Source organism: Falco punctatus (genome assembly GCF_963210335.1).
Source record: "Falco punctatus genome assembly, chromosome: 2".
NCBI lineage: Eukaryota > Metazoa > Chordata > Aves > Falconiformes > Falconidae > Falco > Falco punctatus.
This window is the reverse complement of record NC_137581.1, coordinates 4,633,889-4,648,755: the sequence shown is the minus strand read 5'-3', so window position 1 is coordinate 4,648,755 and position 14,867 is coordinate 4,633,889. Positions and strand designations below refer to the sequence as shown.

The following is a 14,867-nucleotide window of genomic DNA, read 5'->3' as shown; positions in this document are numbered from 1 at the left end:
GGACACAGAGGAGCTGAGTCTGCTGCTTGGCTTTGTAGTGGGAAGACTCATTGCTAGTGAATAACATTTTTGGACCTACTTTGCTAAATATTCTGCTGGCAGTCGTCATGTGGAATGCAAGCTTTTTCCAGTCTGTCTTGCTTTCTTGAAATCACTGGTGTTGCATAAAAATATGATTTTTTAACAGTTGCAGGAGAGCATACCATTGGTATCATAGCAGTTTTCAGTGTCTGAAACAGATGCTTAACAACTGGTTTGCAATCTGATCCTCATCCCAAATGAACCTAATGTTTTATATCATCTGTCATAAGGTTGATTATTTTTTTTTACTGGTTTTTTAAAAGTCTCTTAAAGAGAAATGAGCTTGGGTTTGTAAAAGATTTCACAATACAGTAGTTGAAGTCTTTCAACTTAATGGTGGTATGTTTTAGCAAATTGTAAGTTAAAAAGGCTGAAGAATTACAATGCTAAAAGAAATGATAGTCCTTATTACACCTTGGTGTGTAAGTTAAAGCAAGTTGGTTGTTCGGGGCATAGAAATATTTTAAAGCAATATTTCTGTAAACTCACATTACATGTTGCCTTTTTGGCAGAGAGAAAAAATCCAACTGTCTTATCATGGGCACACACACTTTATAGATTCTTTGAACCAGTGTTACTCTCATTCTTTTTGAACTAGTGATACTGTCGTTCTCTGAATTATTCTCTAGCTCTCAGGAATCTGACTGAAATTGATTCAGCTGCTCAGCTATATTCTTAGCACATCCCTAAAGCGTAGTATTACAGATATTTTTTTAATGAAAACTTTAGGTCTAACGTTGACTTATGAATCTATAGATCAAAGGATCAAAGTCATACCTTTGTAATTTCTGTCTCCATTCATCAATTCAAGGTGCTACTGCAACACCTTGGCATTTCTTACGTACACAGTAACTTCAATCATCATGTCCTACCATCAGCTAGAGGGAGTGGACATTAAAGCTTTTATGAATGACCATTGTAGTTCAAGTTAGAGACTTTCAGACTTCTTATAGAAAATCCCTCTAGGGACTACCTCTCGGTTTCTCCCAGGCCAAATCAGGTGGAGTGCTTCATTTCATGCTTCTTTTCATGCACACTTTCATGATTTACCTGTAGCAACTTTTGCAGCTGCTTACAGGAGAGAATACTTCGTGGCTTTGTCTAGGAAGGGTTTATAACCAGTCAGTGCTTACCTGCATCTGCTGTTCGAGACCTCTTGGTTCACGTGTTTAAAGTGTAGGTTAAAGTGTTGGTCATCTGTGTGCTACGTACTAATCAGGAATGTGTTTGATACTTCGTGTTGCATTTCAAGACCTTTACCTCAGCAGGACTAGCTTGTTTCATTTGCTCCTTTCTTAAGCAGTGTGTACTCAAGCCAGGGAGAAGAAAAGCAGATCTTGAAAGCCTCACTGATGTTTAAAAACAGCTGATTTTTTCTTCTCTTTTGATGTTTTGCATTACAAGAAATGAGAAGCGAAGGAAACTATTGGAGACACTTGCTGAATACTGAAGTGCTCACATTTCTGGTTTCTGTCTCGTTTTAGCAGTTGTATTCCATGCTATTTTAATTCATTTTCAAGAGCACAGTGATTTTTGCACGGTGTATGACAAAATTCTTCCTCATTCAGCCAGTCTCATAGTGCTCAGATGAGTGAATATTTCTTTTAATTTATCATTTTGGAGAACTGACATTAGGAGACAAAACCAATTACTTTTATACACAGCCAGAAATTTCAATTTAGATATTACAATACTGAGTTTTCAAAGTTCATGGTCTTTTGGGCTGTAAAACAACATAAAATCCAATTTTACTCTTTGTCAGTATTACTTTAGGAACTGGGATCCTTCATGTTATTTATGAAAAGAGTATTATGCTAGATTTTTCCAGTAAAGAGTTCTCCAGGAGGGTTATTTGGATAAAAGTGTATAGTGCAGGAGGCTAGTCAGAAGACTTTTAAAATTTACTTAGATTCTTTAGAAATTAATGAAAGTATTGGGAAGCAGATTTTTACACATAATGCCTCTATTTGCAAAAAATAATGCATATATGAAGTGCACGTATGTAAAATTAATGTGCACCTCAGGCATTTTTTTTACAGGTCTAGATGACTTGTGTACGTGACGCATCCTGTTGAGACCCAAGTGTAATGTGATATGTGCTCGTACAGCCACTCACGGTGACTTCACAAGTCTGATTCTGGTTGACTGAGACTCTTTAGCTCAGAAACTCAGAAAAGGTTAGCATTGATTCTCGCACGATTTCATTTCAACTGCAGTGATGTTTCACAGGGTCCTGATAGCTGGAGGTCTGCTGGCAAATGTCTAGTTCATACCCTGCCCCCCACCCCACAGGCTTGTTTTTCAGCGTGTATGGTCTAAAATACTGTTATTCAAAATAATTTTTAAATCTGTAGAGAAGTGGCTTGCTTTTCAAAGTCCTTGCAGAGCTCAATAAATGCCACCAACTTTCTTTGCTATCTTCAGCTGTTTAAATTATCCCTTTTTTCCTAGAAAAAGGCTAGTAGGGACCTATGGTGATGGCAGTTTGGTTACCCACCACAGTCTGTTTCAGTACCTGGCTATCCTTCCTGACAGATGGCTTTTTTGAAAGCTCAGCTCAGTACCCTGAAGATCAGGACCCAGTGCTGTCTGCGAGGTGCGAGGATATCCAAGACACCTCTAGCTGGGACTGAGGGGCATGAGACCTGTTGGGAGATTCATGTCCTTCAGGAGACACGAGGAGAGGCCAGGAGCCAGAGCTGTGCCCAGGGCAATTCAGATGATACAAGATGCTAGTGCTGAGGCAAGCTATGTCTAAACTGAATTTTACTTACTTTGGTTTAATCCTGTAGTGTGATGTTGACAAGGACCGCCTACTTCTCCTTAAAGAGCCCTTCGTGTATTTGAGTACTGTTCTCTCTCCCGTCTTCAGTCTGGTGTTCTCTAGACCAATCTATCCTATTTTTGCAACGTTCCTCAACAGGGCATACCTGCTGCCCTCGGATAGCTCTTACTGACTAGCTCTGAACCCTTCAGCTGGATCACATCTTTCTGGAAGTGTGTGCGGTGCCCAGGTGGCACCAGGTGGTACTGCAGCGAGGTGTGAACGGGCAGACTGCTGCGGCAGGCTTCCTTCAGCTGTCCTGCAGGCTGTTCACACACCCAGCTGTTGTTACAGGTGTTTCTGCAGCAGCTGACTGTGATCTTTGTTCAGGCTGTTCTCTGGCAAGGAATTGCCACATAGGAAGTTACTTGTTCCCTGGTGTTTCTAAAGTTGATCCTGCCCCGGTCTAAAGCCTCTCACTTGTCAGTTTTGGATCGCATCCTGTCTTTACATAATTTTTCCAGTGTGAGTTTGAATTGCCACTTCATCTTTTCAGTTCCTCTGAGGTTGGTGGTAGCCGTAGATCTGACAAAATCATCTTGATCACAACATTGTTATTTTTTAGTGTGTTTTTAATTGCTTTTTTACATCCCAATTCAATCATTTCTGTGGTGCCTGCAATTTTCAAGTACTGTTGTTTGTCAGAACTGTTTGGAAATCTCTTACATTATGCATGCAGGAAAATGTAATCATAGGAGATTTAGCACATAATTCCAACTAAAATAACTTTTCAGTTGGAGCATCCTCTTGGGATGCTTCTGCCTAGCGATAGTGAGAGCTTCAAACGATACTAATTACAGAGTTATTTTAGAGATGTGCGGCCTTTCTGTAAGCTTATTTTCATTTTTTCTCTCCTAAAGAAAAGAGCGGTTGGTGTATGTGGGTATCAGTATTGAGAACATCATTCCACCTCAGGTAAGTTACTGTGGCTGCATTGTATTATTGTTTTATTTTCCAAACTTCTCAGGGAAGAAGTTTCTCAGTGTCGTGTTAGAACTGCTAGTAGCACCTTGGAAAGAAAAAGCAGTCTATAGGCAGGCCAGAAATATTTCTAGACGCTTCATTTTAGACGGAATTTAGCAAAGAAACCAAGGGAGCTTTGGCATGTTTATTGGAGCCAGCTGGTGCCACACGGAGCCCCCTGTCTGTGAGGGGTCACGGAATCACCTCCCTGCCCGTTACAGTTGGGGTTTGAGTAGAGTGCTCTACCGATCTGTGGTTTATAAAGGTGGGATTCGGTTTGTTTAACTCTGCTGTCTGGTATGGTTATCTAGGTCTGGGCTAATTGTCGTAGCTTTTCTTCGGAACTGATGGAAACAAATGTTTCTGGCTTACAATTCAGAGGGAATAAGCAGTATCGATTAGAAGCATAACATTTCACCTCAGACAGATGTATATTGAAGTCACATCTGGTTAAAAACTGTAAACATTTAGTGCTTTATTAACAGGTGCTTTTACATGGTTTCCCTTTACAGAAGAGGAAAAGTGTTTTTATTCATGTGGAGAACAGCCTCTTCTCGCTTCTTAAATACATTTTAAAGTGATTCTCTTGAAGTCTTAGCTAGATGTCTTTGACCGAAATGATATCATCTCTATTCCTTGCATGAGAGTTTAAAATGAAATGTTTTTTTGTTTTAAACACAGTCTTTCCACTCTAACTGATTGTAATAAAGCCAACTTTCTCCCCCTGTCTCTGGATAACAGAAAAATAACAGATTTTACAAACTTGCAGGAGAATCGATGGCTGGCAGCAAATATTAGAAAAATTCATCTGGGGGGGCAGATTTTTTTAATTATTATTATTAATAACTTGGAAACATTACCATAAAATTAACCTTCATGACATTTTATTGAAATTGCACCATGTAAAGGTGTTCCTGTGCTCAGTATGTGGAGATGCTAGCAACAATTTGTTCAGCTGCTGCATTTACTAATCCCGAGGGTATCACCTGAGGCATTGTTGTCCTATAAACACAATGATACAATAGCCTGAACCCTTAAACTCTGTATTTGTGAAATTACGTAGCCAGTAGAGGCAATATGTGCAAGTGTTCATGTGAATTCTGCTGTAACAAGTCACTATATTAGAAGTCAAAATGTATTGTCTTGGGTGTACAGACTTTCTAGATCATAGGAAAATACATATCCTCTCAGTTCAGTCATGATGAGTGTGGAGGGAGCTCTTTGACATTTCTGCCTTATGTCAACAGGAGCCAGAAATACCTGAAGGCCAGGAAGAAAAGAAGAAAGATTCCAAAAAGCCAAAATCAAAGCTGCTTGAAAGGAGGTCTACCAGAACCCGAAAATGCATAAGCTACAGGTCAGCAGCTTGTTTAAGTAGCTTGTAAGACGCAAAAAGTCATGCTGTCGTTTTCTTTCGCAAGCACCCACCAGTTCTTCTGTGTGCTTTTACATTTAAAAGAGAGGCCCATAAAGTGTCTTCGTTCTTTCCTCTGAATACTGGTTATGCTTAGTGGTTGTAAAAACACAGGAGGTCGTATAGTGAAGGGAGGATGCATTTAAAAAAAAAGTAAATGGTACTTTTTTCAGGAATACTGGAGAAGGTTTTGGTGTTCCTGCAGTTTCTGGAGTAAGTTAAAGCAGGTGAATCATACCTGTCCTTTCTGTTGAAAGGAAGGCGTATGCTTGTGTCTAAAGGCCTTAAATTCCTCCCTCCCTCTACTCCCCCCCGCCCCTTATGGCTTCTTTACCTGAAAGGGGCATGAAACTTCAAATGCATTTATAAGACTGTATATCTAAAAATGGTCTGTAACTCTTGAGAGAAACTGTGATAAAAATGCAATTAGTAAATGAAAATTCCATGATCTTTAGACTGTGCATTCTGAAAGTAGAATAGGTCACTTAAATTTCCAAAATTCAGCACAATCTTAATATTATCTTTTGTTCTCAGTGTATTATGAAGGTGTTTTATAAACTGTTTTCTAAATAATACCTTGAGATGCTCCATATTCTCTTCAGTCCACCAGGCAAGTAGGTTGTCTTTTGGGATAAGAGAGGAATGTGGTTGCCTGAGAGTTTGTGGGTTTTTTGTCCTAGCTGCATTAGGAATATAAAAAAAAAAAAAGTACTACCTTTCCTGTACTTGCTTTGTGTAGACCATTATCATAAAAAATCAAAGCATTACAACTTTCAAAACCTTCCAACAATAACCATGATAAAACTCGCAGTCAGTCTGCTTTTGCTGTTGAGAGGCGTGGTGTTTGTGTACACTGAGTTTTCCAGCCTGTTCAGAAAACTGTCTGACCTTGCTTAGCTGTTGATTTTCAGTAACTTTTTAAATTAACAGCAGAAGCCACACTAATGAAAATGCTGTTGCTGCCTTGGGAAATTAAGTATTTCTGTAAGGAACGTGATGCCACAGGCAAGATTATATAGATTTGCTATTATGTTCGTGACAGGTCAGGCAGCATCTGACGAGGAGAGAAAAAAAACCCCTTGCCTGTGGGGTATCTGGCACAACTTCAGCAGGACACATGTTGTGCAAAGACAATAATTTTTATTGGAAATAATGTTTCCTATAGTGTTGTTCTGGAAAAATCAATCTCCTGATACAGAACAATAAGAGTCTTTCTTACGGTCTCCATCAGACACGTAACTTTGAGCTGGTGAAAATATTACACGTGTCAGTGTGTCATTTCAAATGTATCTGTCCGCAGTGAAGTCCTGCTAGTGTCACTGAGAATCCTGTATGCTTTTCGTCAGCGGGGGAAAATAAATGCTAAATGTCTTATTCCGCTTACAGGCAAATCTGTATTGTGTAGCATTCTGGCTCTCCAAAGATATGTAATCCCTTGGTATCACTCGAGTCATCTGTTGAGCCCCCTTGTGAGCAGGTTAGCAAAAAATCTGCATTATGAATAAAGCAGCAGCAGAAGAAATTATGTTCCATTACACCTAATGGACAAGCAGCTGTCAGGTCGTGTTTGAGCTCTGGTTATTTGTTAGCAGTGATTTGAAAGCGTTAAGTGATTTCTCACACTTGGAAGAGGGTTTCTTTTGAGCAGCGTGGAGGGAAAATAGTGTTTGAGTAACGTGGAACTAATCTTATTGATGGAGTAATTTCAGAGTTACTTCCTTGCTGTGTAAAGCTGCCTTGAACGTGACATCCAGTTGTTTTTAGGAAATAGAAAGAGACCAGAAATCCTTCACCATATTTTTAAAGGAAAGTGTTTTATACTTACTATTGGAGTAGAGAGTAATATCAGATTTATTCTTTTCTTGTTCTGCTGAAGGTTACAATGGAGGACCAAGACAAATACAATTCCGATCTTTCTTTTGTGAATGAGGAACTGAATCTTTAATGAAAGTATTGTCCAATTATTAGTTGTTTGTATCTTTAAAAAATACCCCCCCAAAAAATTAGTTTTTAAAAAAGAAGAAGGAAAAAACCTTACATCTAAATAAAATGTCTTTCTTATATTAGTTACTAAAACTTGTACTTTTGCATCTTTTATGTCTCAAGACATCTACTTGGTGATACAGGTAACAATCTGTTTGTACGGGATTTGAATTCGTAACTGAAGAAACAAACTGAAGTCACCTCTGTGAAAGGGCTGAATCCTTTTCCCTCCATTTGCTGTTCCCTTTAGATGAGTTACTCATCATGCAGAGATTTATGCAGTTTTATAAAAGCTGCTGCAGAACAAACATACTCAAATATTTTGCTCTTGTTTGTCCTATTTAATTATGTAACATTATATTATGGCTGTGTACAGTATGTTTTATCAGCTCAGCTTAGGATGTTGCCTATCTAAAAAAGTATAATTACTGTCAGCTTTAGGAGGAGAAAGAAGCAGTCTGAAATAACTTTTCAAGGAAAACGTAGACAGGATGAATAATTTCACTTTAACTTTAATAGGTGCTTTTCAGAAAGTCTGTTTTGCAGATTGGTAGTGCGTATGTCATCTAATAAAAGGTGGGGGGAAAAAATGACTAATACTTTGTGTGGAAAATGCCACTGATAGCAACTTAAAGAACTTCCAAATTATACAGCGTTAAACTCAATGGTATGTCATGTAAAACGAAAGTGGCTTTGTGCTTGCATAAATCAAGAGTAAGACAGCCAGGCAATAGTAAATAATCTGCTAGCACATAGAAATGAGAAACACACCTTTAGAAAATGGTTATTTTATCATCCAGCCAGCCCGTTGTCTGTACAGTATGATTTCTTAGAGTGGTTTTAGATTTTGAAGTTATGTTTTTATAATATAATTTAATAAGGGTTCACTTTAAAGTGGTAAATGAAAGCTGTTACTTTTAGGTTTGATGAATTTGATGAGGCAATTGATGAGGCAATTGAAGATGATATCAAGGAGGCTGATGGAGGAGGTATGTTTCTGATGTTATTTTTTTTTTCATTGCAATGGTGATAAGATCGAGACCAAATTTATTTTGATATGAGAAGCTGCAAATATAATCCTCTTGCTTAAGCTTTGTAGTTTACAGTTTTTACTGCTGTCCTCTTTTGAATCAAACCAAGTAATTTCCCTTGGGAATGGCCATCCCAGGCTGCCAAAAGATGCCAAAAAGTATTTGGTGGTCTTAGTAAAATTCGGTTTGTACATGTTTTGATATGTGAATACAATGAATAAGTATGACAAGAAAACCCGTAAAATAACTTTGCAAAGTTTTGGATTTGAGATTGGAGTGACTGCTAGCACTGTTGACCTTTGTCCCCTGTAAAAATTGGGCTTATAAATTGGTCCGCAGTTGGACCCCCTAAAGACTGGGTCTACAAAACAGTCTTAAAAATATGGATGTGGATCTGTAAGCACTTCTCAGTTGAACATGAACAAAGTGAAATTATGTTCTTTATTGTCTGTTAAGGCAACACAGGGGATTGAAAGAGAGATCTTCAGCAGTATCCTCAGAGAGAGAGATGGATTTGTGCTGATTTGTGCTGGTCTTAGTAATAATGTAGGTTGGGGTTGAGTATCAGAATGCTGACACTTATCTGCTGTCTTCTGTGTGCACCTCAGTATTTCCAAATGACCACACAGCTCTGGCTGCGTGTCAGAAACAACGCTCCAGACAGAGTCTTGCATGACAAAACAATATTCTGCTTAACAGAAAACAAACTGAAGCTAGAGGCATGGAAGAAAGATATGTACCAAGTTAAACAAAAAAATAAACTTGTGGGTTTTTTCCCTTTTCTATCACTGAATCTAGGCATTGGCAGAGGCAAAGACATGTCTAATATCACAGGTCACCGTGGAAAAGACATTTCCACAATCTTAGAGGAAGAAAGGAAAGAAAACAAGCGACCACAACGGGCTGCTGCAGCACGACGCAAGAAACGACGGCGACTAAATGACTTGGACAGTGACAGTAATCTGGATGAAGAAGAGAGCGAGGACGAATTCAAGATCAGTGATGGGTAGGTCTGCAATTTAACTTATGGCCACAGGCTTCTCTGACTGTGCGCTGCCCCTGAAACAATCATTAGGAGCATTGCGCCCAGTGCTGGAACAGCACTGCACAGTGCCAGCAGAAGTCCTCCTGGCCTAGGGGAACGTCATTGTACTGGAAAAAAATGCACTCTGGATCCATGCGCTGAAATCATCCAGTCTGTATTTTAAGTAAAACATGTTCTGCAAATGTTACTGGTATGTTTGAGGCCTTGTTGTGGGGTTCTGTCTACAGTTGTCTTAGTGAAGGAGCCCGACAGCCTCCATTCTCTGACTGTTGTGACTGGCTGGCAGAAATCCTACACAAAGATGTAGCTAAAATGAAGCTGGTTTGTTCCTTTTCAAAAGATGTCCAGTTTATGGGATTTTTATTGGGCTTGATTGCATTTAGAAATTGGAAGAGTAAGATGTCCCCATTTACAGCATACAGAAATTGACATGCAAATTCTGAAATCAATTCTTCATTCCTGCTCTCTAGGAGACGCAGCCAAAGAAATGGTTTATACTGTAGAAAACAAATACATGGCTTGTGAAGCTTTAAACGCTAAATGAGTATGGCTCTGCCTAACTGAAACTCTCTTTCCATGGAATTCCTCATTGTTCAGTCTGGGGAATTCCTAACATCAACAAATTTAATAATTTTTAGACATCCTTTACTCCTCAAGGAAGAAACATAATTGAGCATGAGGTCCAGGCATGTAAAGCCCTACACCAGTCAGCTTTACATCAGCATGTAAAGCCTTACACCAGTCACTGAGTCAATTTACTAAGTGTATGGATAGGCTATACAACACAGATGCAAATTTTGAGCTTTGTTTTTCACCTGTGACCATGCTGACGACATTTCAGCGACACCCTGAACAGCTGAGCTAAATATGCTGGAAATTGCCAATCATTGAATGCAGCGTGCAAAAATCTCACAGAATTAATAGTGCATTGATCTGTTAAAGGGTGCTCATGCATTTTCAATTCCATCCTCTACTGAATGCCTTCTGGATGTTACACTGGAATTTATGTTTGGCTGGTGGCCAAACGCAAGTGTCGTGGTTTAACCCCGGCTGGCATCCCAGCCCCACGCAGGCACTTGCTCTCTCCCCCTCACCCAGAGGGATGGGGAGGAGGATCAGAAAGGAACGTAAAACTCCAGGGTTGAGATAAGAACAATTTAATTGGTAAAGCAAAACCCACGCACGCAAGCAAAGCAAAGCAAGGGACTCATTCACCGCTTCCCCTGGGCAGGCAGGTGTCCGGCCATCCCCAGGGCAGCCGGGCTCCGTCACACGTAACGGGGACTCGGGAAGGCAAACACCATAATGCCAGATGTCCCCCAATTCCTTCTTCTTCCCCCGGTTTATATACGCAGCATGACATCCTATGGTATGGAATATCCCTTTGCCTGGTTTGGGTCACCTCTCCTGGCCGTGTCCCCTCCCAGTTTCCCGTGTCCCTCCAGCCCTCTGGCTGGCAGGGCCCAAGGAACTGAAAAGCCCTTGATTTAGTATAAACATCACCCAGTAACAACTAAAACCATCAGTGTGCTGTCAGCATTGTTCCCACATCAGAGCCCAAACACAGCACTGTACTAGCCACTAAGAAGAGAATTAACTCTATCCCAGCTGAAACCAGGACAGCAAGTGACTGTTACCTTCAGTGCTGAAGTTGTTACAAAAGCATTGGCTCACTTTTGAAATGATGGGAGCGTTACAAGCTGATAAGTTTGTGAGATGCATGTTTTGCACAAGAGCAATAGTTTTGTGTGAAGACACGATATTCTCAGAAATTGCGTAGGACAGTGCTTGGTTTGTGAAGGGGAGGTTGTCTCCTCTCAAGCATGGTGGGTGTTTCTCCCCTCCCCCACCTCAGGTGACGCTCACCCATAGTTACTGTTACGCAGGTGTTACATTGCAGTGCGCTACATGAACAGTAGAATCTGTCCTGTGTAAATGTCACCTGCGGTCTCACTTTGACAGTGTTTGTGTTCACCTGCTGTTCTAATCTGCAGTGTAATGTCATGCCGTAAGTAAAGCTACATCCCAAGTATACAGCTGAAACCTAACGTCGGTGATGGCAGCTTGCTCTCTCTCTGGGTCTTTGCTCCACATTGTTACTATAAGATCTGTATGCTTTTTGTGTAAGACCATATTTACTTTGCATGTATCGCTTGTAAAATACCAGTACTGTTTTGATCCTTTGTTTCTGATATCTCTCTCTTGGAACAGATCTCAGGATGAGTTTGTTATATCAGAAGAAAATCTAGATGAAAGTGAAGATGACCCACCATCAAACGAAGACAGTGATTCAGAGTTCTGTGCCCGCATATCCAGGCGACACCTCTCCAGGCCGATGAGGCAAAGCAGGCGGTTACGAAGGAAAACAGTCAAGAAAAAATATTCTGAAGATGATGAAGATGAAGATTCTGAGGACAATTCGAGCAGAGAATCTGGTGAGTGTATGAAGCCTTAGATGTATTAAGTACACTGTACTGGAGAGAGGAAGAGAAGTCTCAAGTTTCCTGTCACAACTGACACTAACCTGTTTGCTTGCTTTGGTCAGGTCAGATGTCATCTTTGCTGTAAAGCCGTTTGCTACTTGTTCTGTTGTGAATATTCTGCAGGAAACTGGTGTTGAGTTCTAGGTCCTTGGTATTTTAAGTAGCTATGTATTTAAAGGAATGATTATGCTGTGATTCAAAAGGCCACCTTTGTGGATAGTTTCACCTACTCCATACCTGCCTGTTTGGCACATGACTGCAGGGAAGAGAAAGGATGGAGGCAAAACCTAACTTCTTTGCAGCTACTTGAAGACCTTCCAAATACCTTTTGAAAAAGCTTCTGAAGGAAGCGTTTTCCCTCGCTTTGTGTGGAAGAAAATTCCTTCAGTTGTATGGCATTCTGTGTTCTCTGGCAGGCTAGAAAGCAAGCAATAACACCTTGAATCTCTCTTTCTATGATTATCCTTTTTGATCTTTAGTAACTGAAGACTCTCGCATCACAGGAGAACCTAACAATTTACTTTATTCTACTTGTCCTTCAACTAAGTGGTTTTCTTTTTGCAGTTTGAGGCATGAGAATGGAACCTAAGGGCAATACTTAAACCTTTTAGTGATTATCATCTTTCTCTGAAGACTCTCTGTTTCTGCTTCATTTGAGGCCCAGTCCTAGAAAGTGCCAGAAATACAACCACTTATTTTTGTGTGAATTTAAGGTACTAAGTACAGTGGAGCATTAACTTACTGCAGCGTGTTACCTTGCCAGTGCTTTGTCTGTCTCTCTAGAATATAGACAATGAACTTGTTGGAGTAAGTTGCTTTGAAGTACTGGTTTCCAAAAGAAGGGTGCATGCACGGCCAGCTGAAGACAGCTATATGCACTTAAAATAGTTGCTGTCTCCCTGTCCCAAGTGCATCTTTGTGCTGATCGTAAGCTGTTTTCAGTGTAGGTACCAGCAGAAGTTAAAAGAGATTGCTCACCTGTCCTATAATGCACAGGAGCAACTGTTTGTTTCCTGATGGACACACATCTGAGATAAAACCAGTTGATTCCAGTATCATTCCATATATATCTAAAAGTACAGTCTTGACTGCGTGTTCCTGTGTTTTACCCCCATTATTGTCCCTCAGGATCCTGCTTTAAGCCTCTTTTGAGCTAAGGAAGTGAGGTACTCTGTGAGTGGCTGTGGGTTTGGTCTCCAGAGGTGGAGTTCCTCTCTGAAGGTGGTGGTTCTTGCTGACTTGCTGTGATTCTCTAATATTTCAGGAAGTAAAGAGGATGCCACTTTGATCTGTGACTCATGGCAATCACTAACTTAGGAACAGTATGTGACGTATAGAAATGTATCTTGGGATAATTGTTCTGGCACAGCTCAGTGAAAAAGCAGCTAAAGTTGATTCAACACTGGTTTTAGCTGATGTTAATAAACATAATTTTTAAAGACACTAGCTGCAGTACACTGGTGCAGGAAGAACTGTGAATGATGGTAAGTTTCTTCTGTACAGTTTGTGTTTTAAGCAAACACAATCAAGTGAGACTGTTGTTGTTAATTCAAATTCAGTAACTCTTATCTTACCTGGAGTTTCATCTTGTCAGGTTTTTTTCATCTACCTATTCCTAAAAGTGTTTGAGAACAGTACAGTTTCTCTAAATTTGTAAAACGCTTTCCACTGTCAGTGGTAATGTGCATCAACTCCAATTCAGTAAGGTTGTTCCAGCTGTCGTCAGGAATTGTAGAGGAGGCATCTGTGGCACCAGTGGAGATGAGGGAACAAAAACAGTGGAAGGAAGTCGCCTTCTGGAGGAGTTTGAGGGAGACAGAAAAAGGGTTTGTGAAAAGATTTTAAATTCAAGTAACTCTATGCTGGCAATGAATGGGGGAACTGATGCATGAGCCTGGAATGGTTCAGGGTAATGAGGCATGATGATGGTTGAGACTCTCCTGTGCTGGCAGAGCGCATGATTTTGTAGGTGCCGCTCTAAAGCTGATCTAAATTGTGCCAGCTAGCTTTAATGGAATAATGAGCGTGACTCTTCTCTTCTGTACAGAGAGTGGTGATTACACAGATTACAGTGATGATGATTACCTGGAAACTAGGAGGAGAAGATCAAGACGGAATCAGAAGAGACAAGTTAATTATAAGGAAGATTCAGAAAGTGATGGCTCACAGAAAAGCGTCCGCTATGGGAAGGAGTTAAGAAGAGTTCATAAACGCAGGCTCTCCACTTCAGATAGTGAAGGTAAAATAAATAGTCCACTGTTTGGAGGAGCTGGTATATGTCAGTATTAGCATGAAGGGAAAACTGTATGTAATTCAGAGATTTCAGAGAATCTTCTTTCTCGAGTTCCTTGATGTTTCTGAGCAACTGTTTCCTTTTGAAACAGTCCACTAGTACTTCATGATGCACTGGTACAGTCACTTCGTTGTCCCTAATCCTGACATCCAGGTCTGAATTTACTGTGTGCGCCCCGGAGTACTGGAATTCCAAAGTGGGCACCAATGTAACTGTTTCACCACTTTTCTGTTAAGAGGTCACAGAGCTGCTTCCCGTGAGCCTTTAAAGATTCTCTTTTGTAAAAGGGAAGGGGTGTTGCATCTGGTGCCCTGATTGTATTTGTGCTGGTGGTTAAGACTCATTGGGTCTCCTGTTTGAAGGAGCTGTGATAAGCGCAGAGGAAGCCTGCCCTCAGTAACGTCAGTCACACCATGAGCGTCTGGTGTGCGTTTGGATGTAAAATTAGTTTTTACGAAAGTTTTTACCCACTGACTTCAGGTGCTTTGCATTCTGGGTGCCCAGCTTATGAGCCCTTAGGTCCAGCTTTCAGGGACACGGAGTGGTATGGGTGGCAATGGATGCCAGGCTTCCTCAGAAAACCAGCCACGCTTGACAGGCCGGGTGCCTCTGGTGTGTAGGTAAGTTTTGGGAGTGCTGGCCTGAGTTTACGGAGTGTTAGAGGTTCCTCTTAGATGAAGGGAAACATGTAATGCAACCGATAGTATCTCAAAAACTTGATCTTATACTTGAAGACAGTCTGCTCTCAGG

The 14,867-nt window shown here is 40.6% G+C and overlaps 1 protein-coding gene across 2 annotated transcripts in view; it reads left to right on the top strand.

Annotated features, from left to right (window-relative positions):
- The window catches only part of RSF1 (remodeling and spacing factor 1), a 63,386-nt gene that overhangs the window by 43,099 nt on the left and 5,420 nt on the right, over positions 1 to 14,867 (top strand). For both annotated transcript variants that reach the window (XM_080374786.1, XM_080374787.1), the window contains 6 exons: positions 3,766 to 3,820; positions 5,116 to 5,225; positions 8,187 to 8,254; positions 9,095 to 9,302; positions 11,553 to 11,776; positions 13,872 to 14,063. In XM_080374786.1, coding sequence (XP_080230912.1) covers positions 3,766 to 3,820; positions 5,116 to 5,225; positions 8,187 to 8,254; positions 9,095 to 9,302; positions 11,553 to 11,776; positions 13,872 to 14,063 — 857 coding nt within the window. The remainder of the gene's footprint in view (positions 1 to 3,765; positions 3,821 to 5,115; positions 5,226 to 8,186; positions 8,255 to 9,094; positions 9,303 to 11,552; positions 11,777 to 13,871; positions 14,064 to 14,867) is intronic.